The following is a 17020-nucleotide window of genomic DNA, read 5'->3' on the forward strand; positions in this document are numbered from 1 at the left end:
TTTGTGATTTGGGGCTATTACAAATTTATAATAGTCCCGTACTGTTATTGAGGCTTTCCACCTAGCTAGCCCCCCCCAAAACTTCCTTGGGGCCCCAAGATTTGGTGGAGCCACAGGCGTTTCCTGACCTCGAAGGCCCTGACACCTACTTCGTCCTCTAATCTGGGTTTTCCCAAACTGTGTCAGGCTGGGAGCAAAACTGTAAACGACCTCCCTTACCCTACGTGTGTGCTAGAACGGCCGGCCAGCTGACCGACCGCAGTTTGTGGATAAATCTCACTTATGTGCCTTTGAACCATCGGATGCTGTCATCCTTCCTTGCCAAATCAGGATGTGTACTATTTTGCTGTCGTCTTTTCTTTGCCCTGTCTGTTTTAGCTCGAGCCCGGTCTGCTCACTCAGTGGCACTGCATGCAGGCATCCTGCTTTCCCATGACTCCCCTCACCCTCTCATGCACTCTGTGGTTTGGGGAATTCACCGTTTCCCAGGGTGGCTGTTTTTGGAGCTCCACTGTGTGTGTACGTGCGCACGTGTGTATGTGGTAGCCATCTGTACGAGAATGTCATTAACACAGCCTATGTTATACATCATCTGGAACTAATTTATTTAATTTATCCTATGATTGTGTGGTGCCCGAAAATTGTTAGTGATTCATGTGTATGTGCGTCTGCATGCTCTGAGCGACCTCACATCATATTGCATTACTCTGACGCTGCAGTAAGCCTAATGTCTCTGCACATTTGATCCGGTATGCATGTGTCTTTTCTCGACTTCAAGAGGCTGATCAACTGCCAAACTATATGTAACCACTTCCCACCCAGCTCACTGGGTTTGACCACAGTTGACCAAGGTCATCTCATAGGCACACATGAACGCTCACGTACACTTCCACCCTTTTGATGTGTGTGTGTGTGTGTGTGGTGCACTAGTACAGTATGGCCAGACACGGCTGTGCATTTAGCCCAACGTCAGGGGCAGTAACCGGGTGTAGGAAATGCAAAGTCATACTTTCCAAAACCCTCCCGCCCACACCCTGCACGCGCGCACAAAAACACTCACACACAGCCATACCGTGCAGACGCACACGACCACAGTCACAAACAGACTTTCTTTCCAGTGTGTGAACTCACATCTGTTTCCTGACAACAATAATAGCTCCAGATCGGGCGGGTAGAGGCACAGCTAACAGGTGTCTGCTCTTTGACAGTCATGAAGAAACAACCCGATGATGACCAAAGAAGTGGCACAAGTAAAGTACAGCTTTCACAAGGTGAAATAAGCTGACCACATACTTACTCATGCATGTACCAACACTGTTATGTTACTGGGTGTCTCAGCGTTTTCATCAAAAGGTAATTAAAGGACAGTGATTTTCCACTACAGCTTGCATGATTGAGTTTGCAGTGAAGTATACAGAAGGCTTTCTTTGTCTGTACATCAGGTGCGATATGCCTCCTCACACACACATTAACACTGTACAAACATCCTGTGGTGTTTATCTGTGGCACACTGAAGCTATACTGACATCGCCTGAGGTTTTGCAGGAGGTAGATGCGCGATCTGAGTATGTGAGCTGCTCACCATAAGAAGGTTAGCCTCAGACTGGGGCTGTGTGCATTTCCCCACTTAGTCACATAAACTGCCAGTCACCTGCAAACCACACATACAAGTGTGTGAGATGTGGGGATTCAATCTGCAATACACATTTATTTTGAAACATTGATATTCAAGTAGATTTAGATTAACTTTATTTCTTCAATATTTTAGGGCTGCAGCTAAGGGTTACTTTAATTATAAATTCCTATAGATTTGTAATTAATACATGAATGTAATATTACATTTATATATTACACTCATGTATTTCATTCATATATTATTTGAAAACTACAAGAACTACAACCATTATGTTGTATAAAACAAAGAAAACCTAAAGGAAAGAACAAAAGCTAAAGAAAAGAGAGGAAGTGCTGTTCGAGCAGACTCAGGTTCCAACATACTGAACATGACGGTGAGCAACGACTGCGAAGGAGCGCAGAAAATAAAAGCGGATGAATTCTTCAGATTGTCATAAACCGCACATACTTCCTATATAGTGACTGTACATCCTCCTACACATCACCTTACTTTCACACACAAGCAGATGTGTACAATCACACACATCATTTACAGTGCAGGCTCTTTGGAGAAATGAACCACACAAACATACATTGTACATAAATATTTTATTTATAAATGATGAGAGAACAGCATGACTGTGGCTTCATGGTGTTGTTACATTTTTACATCATAACCATCCGTTTTAAAAGAATGGAGAGACGGTACTTATTTGATAAAAAGGTAAAAATATCATTAAAACAGAACAGCAACTCATACAGTACATAAATACTAGCATAAATAACACAAATATCCAAACATGTTGCAGCAATGGCAACTTGTGTTATGGCTTCTTTACCTTTAGCCATTCGAATGCCACCTTTCTCTCTTTATGAGTCCAGCATCACTCAATCACAGGTCTTTGTAAAACACTTTCGTGAGAGGGTATCCCAAAAAGCCTCTCTCTGGAGGCTCAAGCTTCTTCTCCTCATCATCATCTTCTTTTTCATCAGCCCCCTCTCCAAATTGCTGATAGCCCACCTTCCTGAAGAAGGCTTCCCCCAGTTTGGACGGGTAAGGGACGTGAGTGTACACTCTGTGTGCGCCAGCTTCCCTCTCTCTCTGCTCCAGACTCTGGACAAACAGCCGACCCAGACCCTCCCTGCGGTACCAGCAGCCCGTCACCAACCTGCAGATCCTCCTGACTCCCGCTCGCTTCTCGCTTTCCCTGAAGATGCAGCCGAGGATCTCACCATCACATTCGGACACCCAGACCTGCCCTGCTTCCTGCTCCCTCTCGGGGGTGACAGTCTCTGTTGACACATCTTTGTCCTTGTCTTTGGGTGTGATTCTGCGCCTTGGCTGAGTAATACAAATATGATTATTTGGCTGCAACATTAGCTCACTAGAATGACATGGAAACTGCACAAAACACTGCTCAGCACGCCAGTAGACTAACCTTTCTAGTCCCTGGAGTCTTGCCACTGATCCTGCAGTATGGATTCAGCAGCGTCTCATCTTGTGTCCCTCTGTAGCTGCTACCCACATAGTCCCAGTAGGGCCGGCTGCTGCCCAGAACCCCTGTGGACCGCGGCATGGTGATTTTGAGAAAAATAATTAGCAGGAAGACAGGAATAGCCAGGGCCAGAATAAAGGAATGCACAAGGCAGCGCAGCATCGAGGAGCAAACAGCCAGGATGAAGAGGCAGAGCGGGCGAGTGAGGACGTGAAGGATGAGGCGGTTTTCTGTGCCCTCGCAGCCCTCCTGGGGACGTGCAAGTTACAACAAATTAACACAGGCATCACAAGGAGTGAATTCCCACCATGATGAAAGCCATCTAAAACGTGCACCAACCTTGATGAGGGCTTTGACCATCTCTATATCGTCTTCTTTCATCCTCCTCATCACCACCTGATCCAGCTCCAGCCTCACCATGTTTCGGCGTTGAGCTCTAACAGCAGGACTGGCGCACCAATGTTTCTACACACATCCACACGGTGTGCACAGGCACCCTGCAAAAACACAGACATTACAGTACATGGACAGAAGGTCGTCAGCGAAATGCGAGTCGGGGATGTTTGAAACTAAAATCATGTCAGATAACAGATCCGGCTGTTGTAGACATGGTGTCAGGCTGTAGTTGAAATCGGTGAACACGTCTCTTATCGTACTACATCGCTTACAATGAGCCAGGAGTTGCAGGGTAACGATCACAACAACTCTGGTTCCAAACAACAAAGACAGATGGGGATTATGGTGGATTTATGGCATGCATGTGTCCCCATCACTCATTCCAGATTGTTTTTATCTGCACGTTTACCGGCGACCACCAAAAGGCAACGTTACAGTCGAAAGCAGAGAGACCCTGTTGAAACCCTTATATGGTTGTTGCGAACTGCTGACACATTTAGGCTCGTGCGCTCAACCGCGTTTCCGCTTACCTGCTCCGTCACGTTGCTTAAATTTAACCGAAAACGGAGGAGAGAAACCATGTACGTATCTCTCTGTTCTGTTGCGAAGTCCTTGCAGGTTTTACACGTTTGATTGGTCGAGGAGAGCAGTTTCTTGTGCAGAGGGATTCTGAATACGCACGTACTCTGTTTGAGGTCCCGTTTCACGTTTTCAGTGGGTCGAGCTGCGCCATTTGCGTAAGCACAACCCGTCCTGCGTAAGGGCTACGTAAAAAGGCAACCGCAACGTAAGAGCGTAAACAGCGCTCCAGACGGCATGACCTCTGTGTGTTTTGAAAAACGGACGAACTCAAACTACAAAGCGAAAAAAAAGAAACAAATGATTAAAGGTATTGACATATTTATTAATAACTTCTATTTACTATTGACATTGTAAAGAAAGTGAGTCATGTACAACATTTATTCACAACAAATCTGCCAATGACAGTATCATTAAAAACAATATATTTAAGAATATTCAGGTCCATGTACAGCCTATTTGAATGTATAACATTTCTAGTATATGGCACCATGGGATTACGAAACAGTACTCTTCTAACTGCATGTTCTCCCTCAGCTCCAGGAGAAACCTCAAACTAAAGTGCTAACACACAGAGCCCACAAATAGTGAGGCATTCACTCGCAAACACACTTCCTTCTTCTCGAACATGCACACTCTCAGAACTGCATCTCTTTAGAGTTTGGTATAGGTCCATTTCTTATTGTGTCCTCAGTTGATGTCCGTGCCTCTGTACTGGCTGAGGAGCCGTGTTCCTTTGCAGACTTTTCATTTGCCTCAACTGTTACACTTTCGTATTTCACCTCACTACTTTGTGAGAGCTCTCCATCCCCTCCTCTTAAACTACTAGTGCTGACCTCAATTATGACAATTTCCTCTCCATTTTCCAGCTGAAACAGGCCTTCCATTGATCCTCCACCCTCCTCCACCCTCCCACTTGCAGAATTGCAACCGGCACCTTCTTCTCCCATCATTCCCCCTTCACCTTCTATCAGGGCTATCATCTGCATACCTTCCTCAGTTTCCTGCTCCATCTTGGTCTCACCCCCGAGTTCAAACACTACCTCCTGCCCATCAAGTGGCACCAGACTTTGGGTCGGTGTGCAGGAAAGCTGCAGGCTGGTTTCTTGCCCCTGGCTGAAGGCAGCACTGGAAGGGCCGCTGTCCTGAGCCTCAGTGTGGAAATGGAGGACGTAGGACTCTCCCTGGGTTCCTTCCTCTCCAATCTCTCTCTGCCCTTGCTTTTCTCCATCCCATTCCTGCAGAAGTGACATCATCCTTTCTTTATCCCCCTCCTTTGCTCCTTCACCTCTCTCATCTGTCTTGAACTGTAACACAAGTGATTTCCCCTCCCCTCCATCCCCCACCTCTTCTGATGCATCCCCTTCGAACTGCAACACGTACGAGTGCCCGCCCTCCTCGACATTCATCCCCTCCTTTGCCCTCCCTTCATTATCAAAACACAGCACAAACTGTTTCCCTGTCATGCTTTCCCCTGTCCTTATTTGCCCCACTGTGGTATGAGGTTCCAGAGGGGCGGCGAACGGAGAAGAAACGGATGATACTGTCGTGGCTGGTTCGACCATGGTAACAGTCGATGAGGGTCCTGAGGTATCCACTATGGGGGCGACAGCGGTGGAAGAGGAAACAATGGGGACAGCAGTGCAAGATGTTGACATTGGAGAGTGTGACACTGTCGATACAGAAGATGGGAATGTAGTAGCAGCAGCAGCAGTCTGTGTGACACCAGTCACATGACTGTTCGTTACTGACGGAGCGCCACCTGCTGTCTGACCGACTGGAGCTGCAGCAGGCAACGGAAGACTAGCTTTTGGTTTGCGCCCCCGTCTGCCCCGAGCAGTCCGCGTGCTTTTCCCTAAAATGGGCTTGGTCAGTAGGGAGTTGGCTGAGAGAGTGCGCGCTGACATGACAACATTAGTGTTTGCGTTGGTATTATTATTGTGGCCGAAAATAAACCTGGTCTGCTGCTGTTGCTGCGAAATGGCCGGAAAGTGGGACATCTGAGTCTGCGTTTGATTCAGGACGGGCTGGAGCGCTTGGATAGTCTGAAGCACAGGGAGGCTCTGGGGCTCCGGAGCTGGTGGAAGGTTGTTTGCTGTGGGGACGAGGATCAAGCTGGACTGGCTGCCGTTATTGGAGGGGCACTGGAGAAGGAAGAAGTTTTGGGGCTGGGACAAATGTGGTGGTGGTGGAGGTGGAGGAGCTGGCGGAGGGGATGACAGAGGAATGAGCTGCAGGCCGCTGGCTGTCTGAATCATAAAGTAGTTCTGGGAGGTGTTGGGGGGAATATTAAGTGCTGGCTGGGACACAATCAGGCTGCCTTGGTTTCCTGAGGTTTCCAAGGTGATGGGGTTGAGCAGGGTCGTGGTGGTCGTTACTCCCCCGACACTGGCTTTTACAGCCACTCCGTCTTTACCTCCACCACCAGGGCAGGGCAGTGGAACGCCACTGCCATGGGTACGGATGTGCCTCTGCAAGTAGGAGTGCATGACAAACTCCTTCGCGCAGTACGGGCATTTGAAGTCCTTGCTTGAGGAGTGTGTGCGAAGGTGGAGCTGGAGGTTGGAGGAGTGTGTAAAGCTTTTATTGCAGTGTGTGCACTGGAAGGGTCTCTCGCCAGAATGGGTGCGTTCATGCTAGATACAAAGAAATATCAAAAGAGGGGAGACAAAGGAAGAATAGTTGATGAGAATAAAGAAGATGTATTCCATGCAAAAAGCTAATAGTTGACACAAGATCGTAGCTGAATGTGCAGACCTGTTTGAGGTTGGATGTCTGGGAGAAAGACTTGGAGCAGATGGAGCAGGTATGAGGCCGAAGTCCGGAGTGCATCTGACTATGTCTGCGCAGGCAGCTGGTGTTCTTGAAGGACTTGCCACACTCCTTACACACATACGGCCTCTCGCCCGTGTGCTGCCGCAAGTGGTACTGATAGTGAGAGCTCCATTTGAAAGTGAGCGGGCAGTGAGGGCACTGGAATGCCCGAACGCCTGTGTGTACCTGGGTAAAGTGGAAAACATTTTAATGTACACAATTTTATGAGATGTTTTTTTTTTTTTTTAAATCTCTATTTGTATTTACAATACAACAAAACAAAAAATATCTGCTGAACATTTCTTTATTATTAATATTATTATTATTATTATTATTATTATTATTACTACTACTACTACTATTACTACTATTTCGCAAATACAGTTGTTAACTGTTCATATTTGTTAGTATAACTTAAATTAGATGAAATCCAGTGTTTCCCTTTCTTTGTCTATTCTAATGTTAATCTAAATGCAACCCAACTAAACATCAAAACATGCAGCAGTTTCATATCAGCAGTTACAACTTTTACAAATTAAGTGTTGTGTGGTAACAGGCACTTTGTCATCAGAAAGTTAACTACTTTGTGTTAATTCATCAAAGGGATTTCTTGAACCCTACTTTCGTCCCTGTTAACTAGATAAATCAAAATTTAGTTCCCAATTGATGCATCTCTCATTTGGAAACATTACTTGTGTTTATATTTCTTGGAACAGAAGCCTCACCCTCTGATGGATTGAAAGCAGAGACGACCTCTTGAAGCTCTTTCCACACTCGGTGCAGCGGTATGGTCGTTCCCCGGTGTGATCCCTCATGTGATACTTCAGCCCCGATGAACCTTTGAAGGCTTTTCCGCACTCTGAACAGCGATATGGCCTCTCTGTATCAAAGAGTGAAACAGAGGGTCACATTTTTCTGAATAAAATTTTAAATGTCTTAAGCATTAAGTTATTTTAGATTAGATAAAGTCATGTTCCCTGATTGGTTTGAATGGATCAAACAACCACTTTGATACTGCATGGCTAGCTTTGCAATGAGGTCATTATTGTGCAGGGGGAAGACATATTAAACCAAAACACATGGCTCACATTCTCTATTGAGGAGTTAAATCTTCATTGTCCATGTTTTGAGTCTGCTGTGCTGTGAAAATGCCTTTACCTCCAGCTAGAGTGCTCTTGCTGGCTGCTGTCTTTCTGGGGGCTTTGGTCGGTTTGGCCGGTTGCTCCTCTTGCTCCTCCCCGACGGTAATGATGTTGACATGGATCTCCCTCTGGCCTTCCTGCTGCCTGTCGGCCTGGCTGGGAGAGGAGGGGAGGGGGAGAGACAGGGAAAACGACGGCGGGCACACTATCTCAGCCTCTGCCTCAGCCAGGAGACGTTGCTCAGGTGTGTGGGAGTGTTGGTGGGTGAGGAGTGAGGAGAGAAGGGGGAAGGAGCGGTCGCAGGCAGAGCAGCTGAACTGCGAGCGAGACTGTGATGAGAGCGAGTGCATCTGGACAAACAAAAGTGGAACACAAACGGGTTGTATTATTCTCGGATGGATACATCCAAATGCAAGAAATTTATCTCTGCGGTGCTGTAGTTTGCATTACCAGTGTGAGTAGAACAGCAATCACAACAATTATTCTCACCAGTGACACATGTCTATTGAGGCCTCCACTGGTCTTGAACGTCTTATTGCAGTAGCCACATGACAGCCCTGCCCATGTGGTTCTGGGCTCTGGCTGAACGGTCTCCGAGCTCTGAGTCACCTCGGTGAAGCTCTGCAGCAGGTCAAACTGGGCCTGGGTGGTTCCCACATTCTGAGGACAAACCAAAGGAAGTTATACATATAAATAAAATGTATCTTCAGATCAGACTGAAGCACTGTATCTGGTGGGTAGGTTTTTTTTAGATACATTTCTAGTAGATTATGTAGACAATCGTTGTTTGTCTGTTGATCTTCAGGAGTACAGTCCTTTTGTTCCATGCCACATTACAAACAGTAGATATACTAGACAACCTACAACTTATCTAGTTATGAGTTCAAATCGAAAGTAATTTCCATTCATTCATTTAACCTGACGAGTTTATGAGGCATTTACGACAGATGTCTTGTTTTATCTAAACCACTCAATGACACTTGTTTTACGCTAACACAGAAGCTGTAGTAGAAGCAGTTGTTCAGAACATCTAATTCAACATCTGTCTAATCAAAAATAAATATGCTGATTAGTAAATCAGCATATTTATTGCTATGTAGGACAATTAAGTTCCCATTTATAATAACCTACTAACTTCTAATTGGTCAAGTGTTTCTCTAACCAAGGAATTTGAGTTGCTAAACAAATCTGAGAAGATGGTGGAAATTCAGAGATCTGGAACCAGGCTGCAAAAGTCACTTCACTTTCTTTTGTAGAAGTTTTTTTTTCATTTTTCTTCTTTTCTCACATTTATCCATTTGATGCAATCACTTACTGTATTGTTGCAATCTGCTCCCTCTGTCAGACCAAGGAGCACCTCTGTCGTGTGTCCATTTTCAACCACTGTGGTAGTCTCTACCACCTCCTCAAAATCAGCCAGCAGGTGACCAGCTCCCACCAGTCCATCCCCAACCTCCATCCCTGCTCCAGGCCCTGCCTCTCCCTCTGCCCCGTGTCCCTCAGGAGCCATGTGGATGAACTGATGCTGCTCGAGATCCGTTCTTGTGCCAAAGGTGTGGCTGCAGCTGCCACAGCTGTACAGCAGCAAACTGGCCCCGGTGTGCGTGCTCAGGTGAACCTCTGTCCCGATGGCCCGAGAAGGACACGCACCCTCTGCTGAGGAGGTCAGAGTGAGCTGGGGGAGAAGGCTTGGATTCTGCCCGGACGGAGTGGTTGACAGGAACACTTCTTCCATCCCCACCCCGACTCCATCTGCTCCCTCTTGGCTCACAAATCCCACCATGTCCGTTAACATGGACGATGTCACTTCCTCCGTCCCGACCACCACCTCCAATACCTCATCTATCTTCCTTGCGTCTTCTCCCCTCTTTCCCTCCTTCCCCCCTGCGTTAAGGTTGGAGTGGGAGTTCTTGTGCAGGGCCAAGTTTGATGAATGTGTGAAGCTTCGTCCACACTCCCCGCAGATGTAGGGCCTCTCACCTGTATGTATCCGCATGTGTTGCCTCAGGTTGGTAGACTGAGTGAAGGATTTGTTACACACTGAGCAGGTGTAAGGCTTTAGACCAAGGTGGACATTTTTGTGTCGCCGCAGACTGCTTGAGTTCTTGAAGGCCTTGGGGCAAGTGTCACAGGGGTAAGGACACTCTCCCGTATGCTGGCGCAGGTGATACTGATAATGAGAGCTCCATTTAAAGGTCAGAGGGCAATAGGGGCACAAGAAGGTACGCACTCCAGTGTGGACACTCTGATGGACCTGGAGATGGACAGAGATGCAGATGTGAAATCTGTTGCTCATTTGTAAGCATTTCCTTTTCCTTGTTTATACAATGGCTTGGTTTAACATCTCACCTGGAGCAGAGAGGAGCGTTTGAAGGCTTTGCCACACTCCAGACATTTGTAAGGCTTCTCCCCTGAGTGAGACCTGCAAAAGAAACAACTATTCAGGAGGATGAAACAATTATTTGTACATATATAGGGTGTGAGACATAAGTCTGACACATAATAAATATAAAAAACTACACTGCAACAATTCCTCTTGTGATATGTTGTATTTTCCACTGGCACTGTAGATGTGTTTATCAAAAGGTATGGAATATTAATTTGACATGATCACCACTACTTTGAGTTTCTAGGACACACATCTGTCTTTCTGACTCGTTAACTTCCATCTATAAAGGAACAATAACGGCTCCTGGACTCCATTGTACCAGTGTTACAATTATATAAAAAGATGGAGACATGTTAATTATGGGTACCGTTGATGGTAAAGCAGAGCAGAGGAGCCCTTGAAGGCCTTGGGACAGAGATTGCAGCGGTATGGTCTCTCATTGTTGTGGCTCCGCTGGTGGTGGGTAAGCCTGGACGACCACCTGAAGCTCTTCCCACAGTCCATACACTGGAAGGGATGGTCCGACTGCTCGGGCTGCTGAGGTTGACCCGACACTGACAACGTCACCATGTCCAGAACCACCTCTTCTTCACCCTCTACTACTCCCTTGACCCCCTCCACCAGCTCCCCCCTGTCCCTGTCGTCCTCAACATCCTCTCCCGAACCCAGAAGAGATGGGAAAGGAGAGAGGGAGGAAGTGGACTGAGGCGGTAGAAGTTCAGCTTGGACCACTAAGGCCACTGAGTTAGCCATTACCAGCTTCAAGCTGGGAGCAGATGAAGGTGTTCCTCGGCAGCAGGCGTGGATCAGTTTTGGTGCACTATCATGGTTTTTCTTTCACCTATCCTTTCCTTCATTCACGTTTTTCTTTCTGAGTCTTTCATAAATTATTTCCCTGTCAGACACTGGAAACACCAGCTGTCATCCCAAGTAGACGGCTCAGGACAGGTCTAATAAAGGGAAATGGACATAAATACAGTATTACAACTTGGTAACACAGGTGAGAATGTCCCCTTTAAATCCCACCCTCTCTCCCTCCTCTTGTTAATGAAGCTAGACCCCCTCCCTGCTGTCTTTCCTCTGGCAGTCAGTCCGTTTCTGTCGGTCCCCGCAGTGCGGTGCGTATTAGCAAAACAGACTCAGAGGTTACAGCTATCTCACACACGAAGCTACTTTATGAGTGTATCCTAACGCAACCGACTAGCTGTGCCAGTAGACAGACAACATGCGCAGAAAACATCAGTTTCCCCCACTATCAACAAAATCAGATACTGGCCTTAATTTAAAGCTAATCTAGCCCCGCCGTCTCTGCCGAATATCGCCGTTAAACTGCTCGATAAGGATGTGAGTGAATGCAGCCTCACACATTACTCACCGCACATCTGTAACTCGTCTTAAAGCTATATTGTTGATATTGTGAAAATGAACTGGGTACCGCAGTGCTAATCCACACAACCTTAACAATAAACACAGCGCAAACTAACAGCAGTTCTCCACCCGAATCCGCCTTCTAAGAACAGCGACGGCGATTGGCTGTTGGCTCCGATAGATGCGCTGCTGCCATTGGCTGAGAGCTCCAACAGACAGATTGACGTTTTAAAACCTCACTTTAAAAAATATGTATGATCTCTACGTTTGACGGAAAGCACGTGACGCGGCCTCACGCCAACATCTTAAATATCTTAAATTTAATTAATAAAGTTGTATTCACAATCAATATGTATCTGTTATATTCGGGTCTCTTTCGCACAGTCTTCTGGGTAATGTAGTATGTGAGTGTGCGCGTTTCTGCCCTCACTTCCAATTCTCATAGTTGACATTGCTGGGTAGGTGGTCTATGGTTATCAAATAATATACACTCAAATCCATTGTGCACATTCTTTAGTATTTATTTCACCAAGGCACATATTTCACATTGAGGCCAATCTGTGTGTGGAAGAGGCATCTTGATGTAACAACAATAATTTAAACATGATGGTAGAATAATAGTTAATAAGATTAAAAACTGTATAAAAGTACAAAAAGATAGGAGACTTGCTCCACTGCAGCACAAAATAAATAGTTCCACCAAGTTACTAAAATAAATAGTCAATACTGTAACAAATACTAGAATAGAAATGAAAAAATTATAGTGATAGAGTTGGTAAAGTAATCTACATTATATTGTAAAAAAAACAACATTATACACAAAAGCACTGTATACAACAATTTACATTCTTGTACACTTATGTACACACTAAAAACATAGTGTCACAATACATAGTATTTTAAGGCTTTGGGTGTTAAACTAACAAAAACACTCTTTCCTACCCTAAAGCCCAGGTTCAAAATCAGCCATCTCACTCATCCAAGCGGCTAATTCTAACAAGTTTGTGCAAAGAATCTAATCAGGTCCATCAGTGCTCAGCAACCGGGCATATTCATACAACTTTACCACAACGTTAACTATGCCTCCTCATGCAGAACACGAGAAACAGGCAACAACAATAGAGACTTTAACAAAAGGTACAAAAGAAAGTTTTCACTTCTCTTCAACTACCATTTTGACATTTTCAGATGAGTACAATTAATTTAAATTGATATGTTAAGACGTGACACCTTTAACATGGTTACAAGATGACATTAAAACATCTTTTGAAATGTTTAATTTTAAGGCACTGAAAGTGAGAGATAATGAAAACATTGGCTGTCCCATATGTATGCTACATCTACTGGAAAAAATTATTGGCTTGAAAAATAAACAGATGCAAAGTAGATTAAGTTAATTTAAACAAAAGCAAGGAAGTGCTACCGTGTTTTTCATGAGGATCAGTGAGACACAATACAAAAAGAAAGATTACAGAGATGTGGGCAAATCAATTCACGTTAACACAGAAACAAAGATGAGAGTGACACATTACAACTTCAAATAAATACAATTAAATAAATTACCAACAGTCAATAAATAAATAAATATATAAATAACATGGTCATGAACGAGGCCTTTAGATTGGGGAATTGTGACATAATTATCATCGTTTTACTGGCAGTTTGCTGATTCAGGAATCTTGTTGGTTGTACTGGCTGCAGTAACACATCCTTATTGGCTGTGATGGAAACACATTCTTCAACACAAGTGTCATTGGTTGACATATGGCCTTTTTGGGGATGCTGTTGACTACAGTGCACACTCACATGGTCCTAATTCCCCTTTGGCTGAGGCGGGGCTCCGTGTATCCTCACTGGCTATGCCGCCATGTAGTTAGGAGGAAAAGAATGGATGAGCTTGGATCGTCATTGTACTGCAGAGACTTTGGGCTTGAGGCTGATGAATGCTCGGTAAGCCCAATCACAGAAGAGCTTGAAGTGTTGAAGAAGCTCATGGCTGGACTGTAGGACATCAAACTGATAGGGGAGTTGAGGGGGAAGGGAGGGTGTGGTCTGTGTCAGCCTTGGTGCTTCAACTCTCAGCATCTGTAGCGAAATGACAGGCAGACAAACAAATTAGAAAAACAATTAATTCATTCAGGCTAAATCCGTAATGGATGAACATCAAATTAAACATGGAAGATGCCTGAGAATCAAATGAGGAAACTCTGCTCTTTACCTGACGGTGCAGCAGATTGATGAGAGATTTCATTTCTTTGATCATCTCCACCAGCTTGGGCAGTGCCGGGTGGTGGTGCTTCTTTGAGACCTTGTTCAGCCACTCAAAGTGGTGCTCATACAGCTTCAGGTCAGCATGCAGCTGTGAGAGTGTGGGCTTCAGCTGGAAACAGCACAGGCACGCTTAGAGACTTAGCATGGGTGTGGTAAGATGTGACTGTGTGTATAGCAACAAGACGAGCCCCTCTATCCCCACAAGCACGCACACACGCACAGAGTCACACACAAATACAGAATACAAATATCAGAGCATTACCTCAAGATTGTTGAGGTCATTGGCTGATCTGTTGCTCATTTCTGGCAGAGACCTGAACCTGTGGGGCTCCACATCTGAGTCAAATGCGTGCTCCCTCTGAAAGAGAAAACAAGACACAAAGCAGCCCGTTAGTAATTTGCATCAGTGCAATTTCATTTTTAATTTTAAGTCACGGCAACATGAGGAAAGTATTAGTCTAGCACCTTCATCGGACGACTGTTTTCTGTGCTTGGAGACAGTAGCTCTCACTGAGGGGAGTGTGGTTGATCGGGTCAGTGTGAGTTCACCCACATTTAGCCTCCCCAAATGTCAACAATAAGAGCAAATGACCTGAACCCACAGGATGTTTTCTACAGGGAGCGAGGATAACAACATATGCAATGACTAAGAAAGCTCCAAGTGGGACAGACAACACAGAACTGCAGGGAAACTCCAGGGTCACAGCTATAAAAAGAGGGAATGACGCAGTACCGCTGCTCAGCGAGAGTTGTGTTACAAACTGTCCAGACAGCGGATGTAGTTCCCATCGTGACCACCAGAGGGGGATAAACAACCTGACTGCAGGTTAAAGTAGTTTTACAACAGCAGCTGTGCTCTTTATTAGTAGTATTAAAGATGAATGCCTGATTCTGTAATGAATGGGGATAAATGAGATGGCTGATGTGGCATGCGTCATTTCCAATCAGGAGAGGAACATAACAACATTAGGATGATGATTGCTAAGAGTTGTTTTGTGTAAACCGGTTGTGTGCTTAATGCTTCCTTAACCTGTTATTCAGTGTTTTCCGTGCCCTACTGTTTGCCTCCAGTTGTTTATGTTGACGTTTTGAGTGACGAATGTGCCGCATTGTCTCGCATGTCTCTCCATCAGCCTTTCGTAAGAGCTCACTTGTTTGTGGTCCAATGTTTTGTCTCTGTTGCTTTTGTCCCCTTCCATCCCTTGCTTCGCTACTCTCTCCTCTCTCTCCCCCTCATGTGTCCCTTACCAGGTGCACAAGCACATGCAACATCTCGTGCACATGTGCATGCATGCACACACATACACCACTGGCTTGTCATCTTGTTGGCTCTCTGATCTTTTCATCTCTTGTGGTTTTTGTTCCATCTTTCTCAGCCTTTAATTCTCCCTCTTATTCTCCCTTTCTTGCTCTCTCCATCACAGATCATGACCTCACCCGACAGAACCCGCGCATCCAACCTTTTTCTTCGTGAATGCAAATACTGGAATGTGATAAATCTTTTTGATTTTTATCAAGTCACTTTGCTGTGGCGACCGAAAGCAAAACACTAAACACCGCACCTACACAGCCATGACTATTTACAGAACCCTCAACGTACACACACACACACGCACGCACGCACGAACACACACACACACACACACACACACGCAGCCACAAAAATGCATACACAAATGCATGCACACATACATTTACATGCAAATACATACAAACACGGGCGTGCACACACACACACACACACACACACACACACACACACACACACAGTTGCAGCAGAAAACCTATACAGACTTATGTGTGGACACACATTTTTCTCTCTTAAAGCATCAGTTTCATAACTTTTTGCAGGGACTTTCCATGAATTCCCGTTCTATTTATCTTTCCAAACTTTCTCCTCTCTTTAGTGGAATTCCACACAATAAGGACTTTTTAAAAAAGAAATCTTCCATGTTACTGAACACTGTCTATAACTGTCCCCATCACTTTTTGATAATGCTGGTTTGATCACATCTGGACCCCAGATCACAGAGTTCTGCTACACAATGGCATGTAACATTGTTTTAAAGCAACAAGCACACACACGCACGCATGCACGCACATGCACAAACACACACACACACACACACACACCTTGAGAACAATATCTAATGGCCGAGACTAGAACGAGTATGTGGCTTTATTTTTGATTTTATCCATCTTGACAAGAGAGTTGCAAGATTTGCATAATGCAAAAACAGAATCGAGGTCAGCCATGTGTAACTCAAGATCCACAGATATGAACCAGCTTTCTTTTCACCTGTTAAAACACTGTTGATACACGATCGTCAACTGAAGCCAAATCTTGGTCCAGTTCTCAAATCAGATTTTCCTACATATTTGACTGTCAACAAATACAATTTGGAGCCAGCGTTGTCAGTACCATGCACATTTCATTGAAGAAAAAAACTCCTTCAACTCCATCCTGGCTTCCAGTCTAGCCGCAGAACATAAACATGTTTCTATGTAAACAGGCCAGTGATATGCTTTGCTGTCATTTCACAGATGGCACGCTTAGCTTAGGATATGTAGGCAGGTGTTGATATGTAGTTCTAAATTAGTTTGAAAGGGTGAACTGATTCCTAGAACTTTAATATTGTGTTTTTCTAGCCCTTTGACTCCATCGCGACACAACGACCATCACTGTAAACATCTGTTTATTCTAATTCATTCCATATAATCTATTGATTTCATTGCACCTTCACTGACCTGGTTTCCCAACTTACTACTACTACTGCCCGGTCAGGTGAGCAGGCAGACCGGGAGGTTGCTGAGTCAGACCTCTCCTCCAGTCCAGTGTGGATTAAAAGTGAGATCACTCGGTCAAATCTCCCCAGAGGCTTTTTGATGCCCTAATCTAAGCATGCAGCCAGTCTGTCACCAATGAAAGCAGCTTACATCAAACTGAGGAC

General features: G+C 45.1%; 3 protein-coding genes across 4 annotated transcripts in view; all 3 read right to left on the reverse strand.

The window, feature by feature from the left end:
- Positions 1 to 2206: 2206 nt before the first annotated feature.
- On the reverse strand, positions 2207 to 4213 carry nat14 (N-acetyltransferase 14 (GCN5-related, putative)). Its single transcript, XM_068570386.1, has 4 exons — positions 4037 to 4213; positions 3450 to 3607; positions 3054 to 3359; positions 2207 to 2956 (listed from the first exon to the last, which is right to left on the reverse strand). The coding sequence occupies exons 2-4, from the start codon at positions 3528 to 3530 to the stop codon at positions 2507 to 2509; spliced, it is 837 nt and encodes a 278-aa protein (XP_068426487.1). The 5' UTR covers positions 3531 to 3607; positions 4037 to 4213; the 3' UTR covers positions 2207 to 2506.
- Positions 4214 to 4425: 212 nt separating this feature from the next.
- Positions 4426 to 11930, reverse strand: znf628 (zinc finger protein 628). 2 transcript variants are annotated; one of them, XM_068569301.1, is made up of 9 exons: positions 11806 to 11930; positions 10798 to 11380; positions 10391 to 10463; positions 9357 to 10295; positions 8531 to 8701; positions 8058 to 8391; positions 7625 to 7779; positions 6843 to 7085; positions 4426 to 6721 (listed from the first exon to the last, which is right to left on the reverse strand). In XM_068569301.1, the coding sequence occupies exons 2-9, from the start codon at positions 11181 to 11183 to the stop codon at positions 4724 to 4726; spliced, it is 4299 nt and encodes a 1432-aa protein (XP_068425402.1). In that variant the 5' UTR covers positions 11184 to 11380; positions 11806 to 11930; the 3' UTR covers positions 4426 to 4723. The 2 variants fall into 2 exon arrangements, with proteins under 2 accessions (XP_068425402.1, XP_068425401.1); XM_068569300.1 differs by having other exon boundaries at positions 10798 to 11924.
- Positions 11931 to 13703: 1773 nt separating this feature from the next.
- Positions 13704 to 17020, reverse strand: part of il11a (interleukin 11a) — a 4462-nt gene continuing 1145 nt past the window's right edge. The window contains exons 3-5 of the mRNA XM_068569302.1: positions 14332 to 14427; positions 14017 to 14178; positions 13704 to 13883 (exon numbers count right to left, since the gene is read on the reverse strand). Coding sequence (XP_068425403.1) covers positions 13704 to 13883; positions 14017 to 14178; positions 14332 to 14427 — 438 coding nt within the window. The remainder of the gene's footprint in view (positions 13884 to 14016; positions 14179 to 14331; positions 14428 to 17020) is intronic.

Source organism: Clinocottus analis, unplaced genomic scaffold (assembly GCF_023055335.1).
Source record: "Clinocottus analis isolate CAN_PGR_092001 unplaced genomic scaffold, fCliAna1.0.p SCAF_9, whole genome shotgun sequence".
NCBI classification, from domain to species: domain Eukaryota; kingdom Metazoa; phylum Chordata; class Actinopteri; order Perciformes; family Cottidae; genus Clinocottus; species Clinocottus analis.